Raw genomic sequence first — 16,693 nt, 5'->3', positions numbered from 1 at the left:
GTGGTTGAGAGAGGAATTACAGCACCACTTCATAAAGACGTCACGGAAAATTTTCTTAAAAAATATCTAATTCAAATGAAATGTTTGATGTTATCGTTATACATTTTGAGTGATTGCCATGAAAGCATGCACCAGTGTATGTTTTTAAAAAAGTAATTTAATATTTTTATGTTAATATTTTACATTCAAAAACTAAGATATCTTTATTTATATTTATCTTTTTCTCTAAAGAACATAATTTTTAAACGCTGTGTACTTGGTTTTATTCAAAGTCTTTTTTTGATAATGATGTTATCACTGGGAGGAATTTTATAAGTCCTCTTAACATAAAATATAATTTTAGCACTTGTTTTCATAATCGTCAAACTTAAATAAATTAAAGTTGGGAAACGCATGCACAAAAACACACACAAAAAAAGATGAATAGATAATGGCTGAAGTTGCTTGGAAAAATATTTCAACACTTATAATAATACCCTTGGGTATTCACACTCACAAAAACAATTACAATGAACTGGAGAGAACATCTGTCCTCGAAAGTTAGATCGCCTAATGGAAAGATGGATAATGGCCGTTAGTTATAATTAAATATCTCATTTTAGATAGCCATGTTAATCTATCTCTGTAAAGAGACTCAGGAAACGATTCAATAAAAAACAACTTTTAATGTAATAGAAGAACCAAACATAAATCTTTAGAGAATAATAATGTTGATTGAGATTAAAGCAAAATTACTTTTCTATAGTCCTAAAGTTATTTATTGAAGAAAAGTATATTTTCGTAGTTTATTTCCAGAATCAAGAGAATTATTCATGAATTTTGTAAAATCTGGACTTTCTATCTTTAATACTCGAGCAAAATAAGTATGTCTAAGCGTTCGCTTTTCTTTACAAGTCACTTATGTCAATCGAGGGTTTTATATTCGCGCTTTAATGACAATGTACGAGCTGGCCACTCTTATCTTTTCATCAGTTTGTATATATATACGTATAAGTTCCTTCATTCTTTGTACGTTTAAGCCTTTTTTGTCTACTATCTACCAATTTACAAAATGATAATGATTAAAATAACAAATGTCCATCTTTTCTTAAATATTAAAAAATCTTTCTGCCATTAAAGTTCTGTTATTGTTATTTACTGACGAGAAGTTCTTCATTCACCTCTGCTAACCAGGACATTGAAAAATCCCGCGAACAACAACATTTAGCGAGTAATGGAAAGCAGAATCGACTAAATTTCTAAAGGCTATTCTAGGGGACAATGAGGACCAAGAGACTCGTCCATTACATATTAACGGCAACAACAACAGGGTTTTTCCATTACCGAGCTATTTGACAAGTCATGCAGCAAGCCTGACCATCAAGATTTTATAGTGGAAGATAAAGCTGTTACGTTTTATTCATTGGTCAATGGGACGGCTTGTTGTAACACTCCTAATCATTCGAAACTAATTAGGTTTCATTTGAATTTTGACGATTTTGTAGTTTCATAAGTTGCGTTTTTAAAGATAAGGTTTTCTTACGAGATTAAGTTAAAGTTTGCAGAGTAGCTACAAAAAAGGGATTCCAAATTGAACAGATAGTTAAGAAAACTAGTAATACAAGCGGTAAGTTAGATTTACGAATAAAATGTTTTTAAAACACAAAATTTCATATCCACTAGTAAAAAGAATGGCCGTTCTATGTTCACAGAATACGCATGCGTAGAAACAAATATATGTAAGAAAGTGAATACTATCTACATATGGTGCAACTGTAGGTGTTTTTTAAATATCAATAATTCTGTGTGTTGTTATTACCAAGTAGATAAAAATAAATTAAGAGAAAGTTGAACGTTAAATACTGAGTTAATAACTATTAGTTTTGGTTTTGTAGACTAAACCTATTGGTAAGCAAAAGCAAGGCGATAAACAGAACTACTTTAAAAGACGTCGGAAAATTCATTTAGAAGACAAAAACAGCTTTTCAGTAAAAATCAATGCTCGTTTAAGTTTTTACAATAAATCAAATATAGTTCTGTTTATCGTCTTGCTTTTCTATCCAGCAACTCGTTTCTTTTAAAAATGTTTTTATTATGTTCTTTAACGCCTTTTCTTTGTGCCATAGGGACCCGAGTTTGACTGGTCACCTGAAACAATTGGGGTCATAGATTCATCGTTCTTTTGGGGTTACCTGATTACTCAGATCCCAGGGGGATTTCTTGCGGCCAAATATCCCGCAAATAGGTAAAAAGAGTTTGAATGTTTTAAAATTAAACAATAACAATATGGTTAGTGCTTACAGTGTGTGTGTGTGTGTGTTATACGCATAATATTTTAGAGAGAAAAACATCTGAAAGTAATATATATATAGTAAATAGATTAGATTTCTTACATCATTTTAATATGTTATTTTCCTTACTTAAGATACTTATAAACTGCCAGAAGTATTTAAATATAATTTCAATTCATCTATTGATTTCCCATCTTCCATTCATTCTCTCTGCCTATCTATGTTATATTCTTTATTCTTAAATGAAAGGTAAATAAACAAACCGAACATAGTAAAGCTTTATTTTGTCTAAATGTCTCTTTTTGTAAAGTTGTGTGTGTTTTTTCTTTCGCAGGTTGTTTGAATATAATACCATTATTTTTATACAATAGGGTATTTGGGACAGCAATAGCCGTGTCATCACTTCTGAATCTTCTGATTCCTGGAGCATCTACAGTTCATCCGGCTATGGTGATATTTGTCAGGATACTACAAGGTTTAGTTGAGGTAAGTCTGATAAATAAATACGTTATGGATTAATTCAATCCTCCTATTAATTGCTTTAATTTTTATTAAGGGAAAACCAAGTTCAGTAATTGTTAGAAGTGTCAGGCTGTGTTAAAAGGTAACATGTAATCTACATTTCGTCATGGTGACAACTGACAGTCTTCTTTCGGTTTATTTGAGTCATAATGATAATTCTAAATATACTCAAAAGTCTAGTTTTATCATATATATGTAACTTTAAGATGATAATTAAAACTATATTTCCAAATTTAGATATTTCTAAGTTCGGGATTTGTTAACTCCTAATGACAATTAAAAGGATATTTACATATTTAGATATTTCTAAGTTCGGGATTTGTAAACTCCTAATGAAAATTAAAAGGATATTTACATATTTAGATAATTCTAAGTTCAGATGCTAATTATGATGACACTTTATGACTAAGTATACTTGATAATAAAAAGGTAAAAAGGATAATTCATGATTCAGTTGAACCGAAGGATGACTCTAAAAATAATTCATATTTTCGTTGAATTCTGGCGATAGCACGATACTTTGAAATTTAATTGAGCTTGGGTGATAATTGAAATGATTACTCATTGCTTAATTGAGTTTAGAAGATAGCTGGTTTAATTGAGTCTAGATGATAATTGAAATGATTACTCATTGCTTAATTGAGTTTAGAAGATAGCTGTAAAGATACTCTCTGGTTTAATTAGTTCTAGGTAATAACTCTAAAAATAGCTGTGGTTTAGTTAAGTCATTGTAATAAATGTAAGGATACTACATGAATTAGTTAAGTCCACATAATAACTGTAATGATCCTATGTGGTCAAACTGAGTTCAGAAGATAACTATTAGGATACTTCATGATCTACTTGAGTTCTGAGAGTAACTGTAAATATACTCCATGGTTTAATTGAGTTATGGTAAATGTATAGACATAGTTTATAGCTTAGTTTCAGTTCAGTTGATAACTGTATGGATATTTCATGAATTAATCGTACCCACTTGCTAGCTGTAAAGACGATTCATAGTTTAGATAAGCCCAAATACTAACTGTAAAGACACTCCATAATGTAATTGAGTCCTGGTAATAATGGTAAAGATACTCATGACTTGGTTGAGTCTAAGTAATAACTGCGAGGACACTTCATGGATTAATTAGTGAATTGGTGACAAAAAGATATAGGGGTTATTCGCACTTTATAATAACGACTTGCACATGCTAACACTATGGAAAATCGTCAAAGGTGGTAGCCGTGGCGTTACAGGCGATATGTCTAACACCTATATATTTGATGTACGGTGAATTTCTGACCACTCGGCAGTACGATGCCTTCACCGGTAGGCTTATCTATGGCTAGCAGATTTGTAAACAGTCCTTTCCAAAAAAGAACATTCATATAATAATTTTGTTAAGTTTCAAAGGAAACAACTTTCGATGATTGGACCTCAAGTGTTTTCCATGGAAACAAAAAAGTCATAAAGGAGATCGTTTATGACAGCAACAGTCTCTGAAACCACACCCTAGGCCATTCCGGAGCAACGCTGTCATCTATAAAGTGAAGGCTATGGTTCTAAAAAGCACAATCCAACTCAAAAAACTAATGTGGTTCCGTTAACAAGCCATAAGCTCACATGCTTTTAGCCACACCTAAAACCAACGACCGTTTTAATGAAAAAAATCGCAGGAAAAACTGGAATCACAGTAATCCCATTCAACCATATACCTGTCAAGTCTTCTGCTGAAACTCTAATAGGATTTTGTGCTTTTGGTCTGCTTAAATACGGCCGATGTCCACGTTTATTGGAAGGTCTGTGAAATGATTTTCAAGATGTGTAATATAATTTTGGCCATCACAGAAACTTGTTACATTGGGAATACAATCATGTCTATGAGGCGACTGAGTAAAATTTAATCACGTCTGCCAGCTTGAGCACTATCAATGATAGAAGAAATGATTCCAAGGGCAACACGTGACTTGGAATGCCATCACTATAGCGTACCTCTATCGCTTAGTTTTCGGTAGTTTATATGAGTTCATTTGGTACATGTAAGTATACACCATTAGTTAGTCAACCTATGGGACTAATGTTTTGAATACTTAAGTGTTTGTTTCAGTTCTCGATATAATTGGTAGGTCCTTCAGGAATCAGTCAAGCTTATTCTTAATCATGGTTTCAGTTGTAAACATATGTTTTTCAGTGAGCCATCTAATTTTGGTTTATTTTCTAAATTTTTCTCTTCGTCGGAGGGCCCTTCGATCCGGGAGGCCCAGAAATTATACCCATTTACCTCTTACCTCACTATGGCCCTGAGTACAAGTATGCGTTATAAAGTTTAGTAATACTGAGTGATAAATATCAGAATGATTTAGTGCTTAGTTGAGTCATTGTAATAGTTTTCGGAATACTTTAGTGTTTAGTTGAGTCACTGATATAATTTCCATGATACTTTAATGTTTAGTTGAGACACTGATGTAATTCTCAGTTTCCTTTAGTGTTTGGCTGAGTCACTGTTATAATTCTCAGTATCCTTTAGTGTTTAGTTGAGTCACTGATATAATTGCCAGGATAATTTAGTGTTTAGTTTAGTTGGGTTATTTTCATACTTGTCAGGAAGCTTTAGTGTTTATTCGAGTCATGGTTATAATAGTTTCGTTACTTTACTGTTAAGTCATTGTCATAACTGTTAGAATACTTTGTGTTTCATTCAATATATATTCTTCTTCCAAAATACCAACTTTCAACTGCTACTTTAATACACTACACCAAAAACGTTAAAGGGACAAACATTTAATAAGTCTGTAAAACTACACCAGAAAGCAGTTCCTAAAATCGATATGTAATTGTAACGTAATGGAAAGAAAGATAGCTATGCTACGACATAGTCCTCGGTCTTTTGGGGTTATATCAATATGGACGTAAGCACAGATCTTATTGTTCGGGTAGCTGTCTGAACGTTAGACATCCTGGATAAGGTTATGGAAAACTAATTATGCCATGTCACGATGTAAGCCTGGGTGTTGTGGGGAGATATCAGTATGAATGTAAGCACAGATCTTATTGTTCAGGTAGTTGTCTGAACGTTAGACATCCTGGACAAGGTTATGGAAAACTAATTATGCCATGTCACGATGTAAGCCTGGGTCTTGTGGGGAGATATCAGTATGAATGCAAGCACATATCTTATTGTTCAGGTAGCTGTCTGAACGTTAGACATCCTGGACAAGGTTATGCCTGGGTCTTGTGGGTCTTATTGTTCAGGTAGCTGTCTGAACGTTAGACATCCTGGACAAGGTTATGCCTGGGTCTTGTGGGGAGATATCAGTATGAATGCAAGCACAGATATTATTGTTCAGGTAGCTGTCTGAACGTTAGACATCCTGGACAAGGTTATGCCTGGGTCTTGTGGGGAGATATCAGTATGAATGTAACTGTGGAGAAGTTTTTAGTAGAATTACTGTTATAATTAGTCTCAAGGTATATATTGTTGCTATGGTGTGGTACTTAAGTCAATATGAATCCGAGCAGAGATCTTATTGTGCTTCTGAGGGACGGATTTATTGATCTGTGATATATCAAGATAGTATTGAACCCAGCTATACGACATTTGGACCAGACTTTGTTCCGATGTATGATACCACCAGGATTATGGTGGACTACTTTGTGCAAAAAATCATAACAACAAAACATGCATTGACCAGCAATTAATCCTGATGTCAACTATATGGAAACTCTCTGGAACCGTATATGTCATGCGTACCATTACAAATTAAAGGTTGTATATCGCAGGGTAAACTGTACGCCATTACAAGTTAATGAGTTCTATATTACGAAGTAGGGTTGAGTTTATTACAAATTAACATATATCATCTTACAGAGTAAAATGTTAGGAAAGTATATGTACCGCATATTTTGCGTATTTACAAAGTAAAGTAAGACATGCTTTATACTAAGCTTACGACATTACAAGAGCAAATGTGCTATAATGCAAAGAGTGCCATGTTGTAAAGTGTGTAATATTATGGAGTAAATGTAATAAACTTATAAAGCTGCTATTATTCGGATTTATCTATTACTTTCCTATTATAGTGCTTCAGTTCAGGAAGCTGTAAGTAGTCTTAAAGTCATAATTGAACATGAATGCCCAGCCTTGAACTATTGTTAAGTTTGGCGGTAGGTCATAGGTTTCGATCCCAAACTTTTTCAGTAAAATGCTTCACGGACAATCCACATCCTGACTGAGGCCCCCACCCAGTGAACCTATTGACTACTTTAACACTTGATACTTTCCTACTTATTGCAACGTAGAATGTGCATCACTATAATATAAAGTATCGTAAAGTAAAGTGCACATAGTTACAAAGTATAATAAGTCGTAGCGCATCTTAAAATATATGTTCTTACAAATCAAAGCCATTATCGTCAAGTAAAATTCACATGGTTACAATGCAAAAGTAAGGCATGCTGCACATTAAAACATATATGCGCAGTACGCCATTATCGTAAAGTGCACATGATTATAAAGTATAAAGTGAACTAAAGTTATAAAGTAGTAACATATGTCTGAACATTATCCATAGGCCCAGTGTTTCGATTTTAACATACAATTATATTGGACACAAAGAACAATGTGATTTAAAACGATATCAGTTTATTATTATTTATCTCTGTCGGTTATTTGATCACGACTTATTTTTTTAACCCAGATGATATGACAGAAAACATCTCAAACTTAAAAATGCACGAACCATTTCACTAAGTTGGAAGTTACAAAATGTGTTAGCACTTTTATGAGTGTTATCTGGTATGACTCTATTATATGATCGATTGTATATTCATCTATCGAACTAAATCCGAACACAACACAGGCCAGTGAGACGAGTTTAAACTCTTCTTCCCAAGTTATTTCTCGAAACTAAGTACATTCTCACATCCGTCCCTGTAGACCACATTCGACATGTTTATTTGTTTGTTTGTAGTTAAGCGCAAAGCTACACAAAGGGCTATCTATGCTCTGCCCAATACGGGTATCGAAACCCGGTTTCTAGCGTTGTAAGTCCGCAGACATACCGCTGTGCTACTGGGGGGGCAACATGTTTATAAAGGGCTTCAAATAAATGCTGTTAGGCTGACTAAGTGTGGACGTTTTGTGAGCTATGCTTTCATTACACACACGTACTGTATATAAATTTCTTAACCTTTGTTTTTCAAGAACTTAGTTCTTGTACGTCCCGTTGTTTGTTTTTATTGCCTGCTAGTGTAAACAAAGATTTTTATTGCCTGCTAGTGTAGACAAAGATAAATATCAGTAATATTTCTTTTCACTTTATTTTAGATAAAATTAGAAACAGTAAGAAACGATTAGTTTTATGAATCAAATTTCATTGTTTAACTATTTTCGACATTTTTTAGACCTCATGACTGAAAAAGCATGCTCTGTTGTGATATTGTCCATCGTGCTGTAAAATCTTTATATATATATATGTTTACACATTTGTACTTGCTAAATGTCTGCCGCCACACTGAAGTTCGCACCTGTTTTTATCAATTTTAGCTTTCCACTTCTCTTCTAAAGAATTTTTAGCTACGATTTCATTGTCGTATATAGTTTTAACATAACTGTATGCCTAACTAAAACTATCTGCCTCGTATTTTGCCTAACTAAAACTATCTGCCTCGTATTTATGAGCAAACTTTCAGACAGCCCATTCGAGGTTATTTTATTCCTTCGCTCGCCTCTTTTTAAAAGCTATCATCCATCTTTGTTGAAACAGAAATAGCAATATATTTCCACTGTCCTTGGCTTTTTCTGTGAGTAACAAACAAAACGACTTTGTTATACTCTGAACGACTTACTGAATTCCGGAAACCTTCCATTCTACAGTGCACATCGACGCCACGCTCAGCGAACTTGTTTATGAGTCACCGGAAATACATTACTGTTACTATGGCAACGACGTCTAAGTGTACGATCTTGATATATTTGTACCATTTACAAAAGCGTCAACGCATGTCTGTTGGAGTACCTGAATAATAAAAAAAGATCAAATTAAAATGACATTTTTTTTGTATTTTAGAATTGATTTTGTCTTGAAGATTTTTTTACCCTTTTTTTTAACGTACCATAAAACAAATAGAGTCTTGCGTATGTTTCAGTTCACGCTTTATTATTGACTGACATTATACATTTCAAACTAATTATACCTTTTTATTACCAAAAAAAAGTAATTAAAAACTTAGTTGTATTCCATCCGGTTTGATGAGCCCTTGTATTGGACACAACGGCAAGTCTGAAGGCTTATAACGCTAAAACCGGGTTTCGATAACCGTGTTGGGCACAGCACAGATAGCCCATTGTGTAGCCTTGTGCTCAACAAAAATCAACCAACCAACTAACCACCCAGTCAAATAATAATGGGTGAAGGATCTCATCAGCAATGGATGTAACAGATACAGTTTGATTGACATGTAATTATGTGTTTCTTTTCTACTTTTATTCATATCTTTTTATAATTTAACACCCGAGTTTGTTATGTCAAAATTAATGGGATATTAAATGTATATTCCGTCTTTGTAATTTAAAATAATAATAAAAACTATTGTGCTGTTCATCAAAATTAATTTACTTGACGCAGTTTTATAGTATGCGGGTTTACATACACTCCCTGTGAAGAAAACTTTTGGTGCTATGAGGTGGTATATGTCTTTGTTGTACTTAAAATGTTTTTTACACGTTTTCTGATGTTCTGTAGCATGGGGGCTTAGTACACTCCCTGTGTAGGAAACTTTTGGTGCTATGAGGTGGTATATGTCTTTGTTGTATTTAAAATGTTTTTTACACGTTTTCTGATGTTCTGTAGCATGGGGGCTTAGTACACTCCCTGTGTAGGAAACTTTTGGTGCTATGAGGTGGTATATGTCTTTGTTGTATTTAAAATGTTTTTTACACGTTTTCTGATGTTCTGTAGCATGGGGGCTTAATACACTCCCTGTGTAGGAAACTTTTGGTGTTATGAGGTGGTATATGTCTTTGTTGTATTTAAAATGTTTTTTACAAGTTTTCTGATGTTCTGTAGCATGGGGCTTAGTACACTCCCTGTGTAGGAAACTTTTGGTGCTATGAGGTGCATATGTCTTTGTTGTATTTAAAATGTTTTTTACACGTTTTCTGATGTTCTGTAGCATGGGGGCTTAGTACAGTCCCTGTGTAGGAAACTTTTGGCGCTAAGAGGGAGTATATGCTCTTATCATATTTAAAATATTTTTATACGTTTTCTGATGTTTTGTAGTATGCGGGTTTACTTCATTCCCTATGTAAAAAGAAAATTTTGGTGCTATGAAGGGAGTATATATCTTTATCATACTTAAAATCTGATGTATTCGCTTTCAGCTAATTGACATTAGAGTTTGGTTTAAGAATTCAGACAGATATTATTTGGGTTTTGTGTTACGTATAACGCAAGTAAATGTATGTATGTACGTCTGTGTGTATGTTAATGGAACCTGAGAGATAGCGGAGTCAACACTAAAGTGTTTTTTTGGAAGGAGATAATGTTGGTTTTAAAGCAGTCACTTCAGAATGAACGGTTATTGGAGACACAAGCTGTTTTGTAGTTAATTTTGTAGCAGGACAACAAGTGATTGAGAATGATAAACTGATACAATGCGTTATATAGAAACCAAAACCAAAATATGGAAGTAATATGCAGTTCATGATGTTTCTTTTACTCGAGAAGCTTGATTGAACACTGTAAAAAAAATATTGCGCACATTATATTTTTAACCACTTTTTAAATGGAAGCAATTTTTTATTTAAACAGAATTCACATTTAGAGCACTTACGACAGGTTAGTTTTGTCACTTAGAATGTCTGGTTGGATTGTTAATAAAAGCTAACAAATGGATTTCTACTAAACGTTTTGAACTGAATAGAATCTAGGAAAAAACAACAAACGAAAACGCTTTAAAAATACTTTCAGCATTTAGAGTTTCAATTAACTCATCAGCTAATGTTAATGTAGAAGTTTCACGATATGCTTTACTTGATAATCTATTTAAATAAAGAACAAAAACTTATTTATTCAACACTATGTACACTATTTTTGGCATTTATTATTACCTTCACTGATCAGTGTAAATTCTCTACATAAACAGTAAATGGTTTTTGTCTTATTTACTACCATTAATTTGTATAGTTTCCATCTACAAACGTCTGTATGTTTTACATTTATTCAAGCGTTGTATGCTATAAATGGTTTGAGCAGTTGTAAGATAATGGCTTAGAGACATTTTTTATCAACGCAGTAAGTATATAAATAGTATACCCTTTAACGATCTGACTATTCAAATGAAGGGTTAAGGTAAGGTTTATAGCTTCGTAATAACTGGTTATTTTATAAAGAACTGAGAAGTTGGTTCTGTATTTGTGGAATACAGTAATACCCATTTATCACAGCACATCGTTAGTTGAGACCAAGAGGACGGTAATGGCAGGAAGAACATTTACATTCGAACGTTGCTATTTCAAAAATTATATATGTATAAATATATATCTAATTTAGAACATCCTGCACAGCATTAAATTACTTAAAACTGCTTATAAACGATCAAAAAACGTCTTCTTTGCAATGTTAAATTTTTATTTTCAATATTATTTTGCATGGAACTCATGGACTAACGTAGTTAACGATCTTAGTTGCTCCATTTCATATAAATCACAAGATAAAACTTAGTTTTTGGAAGTTTACCGGTAGGAATAAACTGTAACTCATAGTCTTAACCAATGATAGGGACGCGTCTTGCAAATTTGGTTTACATCATTTACGTAGAATAAAATCATCATATATGTTTCCACAAATAACAACAAAACTTAACAGATACACTTCTTTTGGAAAGTATATATTTTTTTTCCTTTTGAAAGAAAAATTGCTTCGATATTCTCCATTTCATTTTGAAGAAACATAAGGTATTAACGTGTGAGCGATATTTAAACTAAATGCAACATATAATACAAGAATATGTATATGTTGCATTTAGTTTGATACAACAATATTTAAACTAAATGCAACATATAATACAACAATACTTAAACTAAATGCAACATATAATACAACGGTAATGTTGTAGTTAAAATCAGAAGAAATACCGCGTATACAGCTAAGAAAAATCGGTTTTATTACTCGGATGTAATGATCTCTGAGTAGCAAAAACCAGCTTTGGTTCTTCTGATTAGTGATTATTCTGATCATTTGCTAAACTTAGTACTTTACATACGAAACCCTGAACTGTACATAACATACGTGTCATTCGTTTCGATCTACGTTTTGTTTGATAACAATTCTTAATAACGTAATTTTGGTAGGGAGTGACATATCCAGCCTGTCACGGCATCTGGCGGCACTGGGCTCCGCCACTTGAACGAAGTCGTCTGGCTACTTTAGCATTTTGTGGTAAGTCTTCACTTTAATCTAAATAAAGTTTGTGTCGAAATGTTTACTTAAGACTGTCTTATCGTGGTATAGTGTTGTATATTAACATTCCAGTTTCTTATTTTAATAATCAGTATAAAAACATCCCTGAATCTTTTATTGTTGTAAATCAATTGACAAGCAAATTTCATCAAACGTCATTGGCGTGTAAGGTTGGCTCAGACAAAATTAACTTTAAAAATATTGATTTTATGCAATTTTTTATTCTAACTTTTTATATTACAGACAAAGTCTTTAATATATATATCAGTTACTAAACAAAAGCCACTAAATTAAAGACCCGTATGACGATTAGAATACAGGTAGTCTTAAATGCTTTTAGTCCTATGGTAGTTTAATGCTTATCCCAAACATTAGGTGTTGAGAAATGTGCCAGTCATTACAACTTTCTAGCAGTTAGCTCGTAACTAATTCAAAAATCTCCTAGAAAATACAGGATTATAAAAATACAATAATTTGTTAACTGTAAATGTTTAACTTTAATTTGTTCAATGAACAGGAGGTTACTTTAACCCGTTTTATGAGTACATTTTTAAGCACGAGGAAGTAGTAAACTGAGTATGTTGTTTGGGTTGCCCGACTTTCACAGAACGTAACTTTATCTTTTTATTGTTAGATGTTTTCCACCCTAACTTTCATAAACACCAGATTGATAGATGGTCCTAAACATCACTAAATGGAGGGAAAGAGAGACATATTTGTTGACTTTATTTTATGCAGGTTCTTATGCTGGAGCAGTGATGGGAATGCCTCTATCGGGGTTGTTGACAGATCACCTAGGATGGCAGGCGTGTTTTTATTTCTATGGTGAGTTATTAGATGAAACATGTTTGATCGGAGTTTGGCTGTCAAGAATAACATATTATACATACTAAGATTGGAAGCCATTTTCATAAATTCCGTACTAGGTTTAACAACTGAGATACACTCATAGAAAGAAGGTTATGAAACCTAACTAATTGTTTTTCCTTGACTTTTGTTTATTGTTTACAAATTGCTAAATACCGATAAATGTTTGAAAATAACATATACTGAGTTATTTACGGTAAACATTAAATAAACTAAATAGATGTTTAATGAATTTTTAGTGAAAATAAGTACTTAATAGTTGTTTTGCAACGAAAACTATTTAACTGTTTAAAAATAAGCTATCGCAAAGAATTCGCGGTATGTTATCAGTTTTTACGACACAACTGAAATGTATTTAATTTATCAGCTATTCATAGTTTTAAAATATATCAAATTAAACACAATCCTGATAGTCGGCTTGTCCGCTAGGTTACACTGATGTGAATCTATTTGTTGTCTCTCAGTTTTCAATCCCTTTAATTGTCTCTGTATCGGGATGTCAGCACCACTGTCCAGTTTTTTCAAATACACACAAACATTTGTACAAACTTGAAACAATGAAAATAAAAAATTGATAATATATAAAATATAAAAAACTACGTCATAAACATGCAATTTTCGATATTAACTTTTCTTATGTACGTTTTTTTATACTATCGTTGTGCAAGAAAATTTGGCTAAGAAATGAGAAAATTCCATGACTTAACTGAACTTGCCAACCATTACTAAATCATCGGGAGGGACCTGTTTTCTACGTGAGTTTTTGGATGTGTTGTGTAAAACGACATGACATATTCAGAGTTTTGATTTGAGACTGGGATGAGTACTGTGTAATACTTATCATCAACTTTAATTAGGAGTTGTGCATGTATGATTTGAGACTGGGATGAGTGCTGTGTATACTTATCATCAATTTTAATTAGTAGTTGTACAGGTATGATTTGAGACAGTGATGAGTGCTGTGTAATACTTATCATCAACTTTAATTAGGAGTTGTGCATGTATGATTTGAGATTGGGATGAGTGTTGTGTAATACTTATCATTAACTTTAATTAGTAGTTGTACAGGTATGATTTGAGACTGAGATGAGTGCTGTGTAATACTTATCATCAACTTTAATTAGGAGTTGTACAGGTATGATTTGAGACTGAGATGAGCGCTGTGTAATACATATCATTAACTTTAATTAGTAGTTGTACAGGTATGATTCGAGACTGAGATGAGTGTTGTGTATACTTATCATCAACTTTAATTAGAAGTTGTACAGGTACGATTTCAGACTGAGATGAGTGCTGTGTAATACTTATCATTAACTTTAATTAGTAGTTGTACAGGTATGATTTGAGACTGATATGAGTGCTGTGTAATACTTATCATCAACTTTAATTAGTAGTTGTACATGTATGATTTGAGACTGATATGAGCGCTGTGTAATACATATCATTAACTTTAATTAGTAGTTGTACAGGTATGATTTGAGACTGAGATGAGTGCTGTGTATACTTATCATCAACTTTAATTAGTAGTTGTACAGGTATGAATCGAGACTAACGAGTGCTGTGTAATACTTATCATTAACTTTAATTAGTAGTTGTACAGGTATGAATCGAGACTAACGAGTGCTGTGTAATACAGCAATAATTAACTTGTAGTATGACGATGACTTTCGATTCCTGAAATAAAAATCTTCAAGTTACGCCTATTCATCGAATTGTTTTAGAGTAAGAAAGTTCTACAAAAAAATATGTTAATTTTTGATGTCAATCTTATTCTATTTTCTAAAACTCTCTGTTGTTTAATTTTAGCAGCTCGTTTACCTATATAGTGTACTTGAAAACACGTGATGTTTCGAAGTTCTTTAAGATGGTTAGAAAGACATCCATATGATACCACATTAACGAGTACGAGTACACTTAACGCGAGTTAAGACTACTCTAACGTATTTGATAATGAGTTGTTATGTTCCAGTGAGGAATCCATAGGAAAGTATTCCACCGAGTGACTCAATAATTATGTATCATCGCAATTTTAGGTGCTTGTGGAATCATATGGTATATCTTTTGGATGTGGCAATCATTTGAAAAACCTTCTAAACATCCAACAATTACTCAAGAGGAACTCATCTACATCGAACACAGTCTAGGCGATTCTGTTGGGCAAAGTACATTAACTGTAAGTATTTAACGATATATCAATATAGAAGCTAGCTTTTGTCACAAATAAGTCGGGAAATTTAGGGCAGATTTTGAGAAAGTGTTTCTAAATGTAGAAGAAAAACTATAGAAAACTTATTATTATTAATGTAATTTGAATACCTTTAATTATTATTTGAATGAATTATAATTTCCTTAGGCTTCTAAAAACATAAAGAATATTAAAATGGAGCATATGTAAAGAAATAAAACAGCACAATTGTTTGATAACGAAGACAGAGAGAAAGAACGCACAATAATTAACCCTTTAGACAAATATAATTAACATACAGTTTGATACTATGTGAAAGAGAATGAGTTCTAGAGATACAAGAAAGAAACGTGAACTTATATAATTATTCTAAACAGAGACAATGAGAAATTATAATATTAACCCTGTAGAGTAAAAGAAAGGACCCTTGTTATCAAATCGTGTTCAGGAAGAAAGTGAAATAACATCTCTTAGACGTGGACAATGATTACACAAAATATAGAAAGCTAATATCATTTTATGAGCATGATTTTCATATGCTAGTACATTAATGTTGTCGCTGATGAAAACTGTAACACAATTACGACCGAGGAAGCAATACCCGGGGATCTGGAACATCATCATTATTAAGTCTATGTAAGAAAGCATGGTTACTTAGAAAGAAGTATATGACGAGGAAGAACACACGGTAATAAACCCTGAAGAAGGAAAGGAATATCAGACAATAATACACAAAAAAAGTTTCGATGAGAAAAACAGAACCCCAGTACAGGATAAAAACATAATAGTTATGGACTCTGTGAGCACAATGTATAGATAGTAGGACTAAAAAAAATATATAGTAAATGTGAAAAAAGTGATGAATTTGAATATCGTAGAATTAAAGAAAAGCTCAAGGATGAACTCTACAAATTAACATTCAAAAATAACGAACCTATTAGATGATATAATAAATCGATATAATTATGCATATAGATACTATGACAAAACAATATGGATAGAAAGAGGACGTATTAATAAACTCTATAGATTGTAAGCATCCCCGTAAATTGAGACAAAAATATTGTAATAAACCCTATAAATAGAGACAAGTTAATAAAATAATAAATCCGGCAAATAAGACGAAATTAATCTATATAAATGAAATAAGAGTTTTGTCTGTACATTGCTTAGAATAGTATACTTTTTTGCATATTTTCACGTTTCATACACCAGAGAAGCCGAAACAAGCCCTATCTCAATTTCTGTCTGTCTGTTGGTAACGCTCGCGGACGTGTTTTTGTTCGCTTTTCACGGGAAAACGAGTGCACCGTTTTAGATGAAACTTTTTTTCTTTGTTTTATAGATGTGTAAGAATGTTATAGGCTACTTGAAACTGTCATACGCCTTTTGGAAAGAAAATGGC

General features: G+C 32.7%; 1 protein-coding gene across 1 annotated transcript in view; it reads left to right on the top strand.

Annotated features, from left to right (window-relative positions):
* Positions 1-16,693, top strand: part of LOC106478494 (vesicular glutamate transporter 1-like) — a 168,785-nt gene that overhangs the window by 121,300 nt on the left and 30,792 nt on the right. The window contains exons 4-8 of the mRNA XM_022382106.1: positions 2,106-2,224; positions 2,642-2,756; positions 12,128-12,215; positions 12,975-13,061; positions 15,137-15,276. Of these exons, the coding sequence (XP_022237814.1) occupies positions 2,106-2,224; positions 2,642-2,756; positions 12,128-12,215; positions 12,975-13,061; positions 15,137-15,276 (549 nt within the window). The remainder of the gene's footprint in view (positions 1-2,105; positions 2,225-2,641; positions 2,757-12,127; positions 12,216-12,974; positions 13,062-15,136; positions 15,277-16,693) is intronic.

The sequence above is a fragment of the Limulus polyphemus genome, unplaced genomic scaffold (assembly GCF_000517525.1).
Source record: "Limulus polyphemus unplaced genomic scaffold, Limulus_polyphemus-2.1.2 Scaffold217, whole genome shotgun sequence".
Classification (NCBI taxonomy): Eukaryota; Metazoa; Arthropoda; class Merostomata; order Xiphosura; family Limulidae; genus Limulus; species Limulus polyphemus.
Note: the sequence above shows the minus strand (reverse complement) of the source record. Positions and strands in the feature narration are given on the sequence as shown.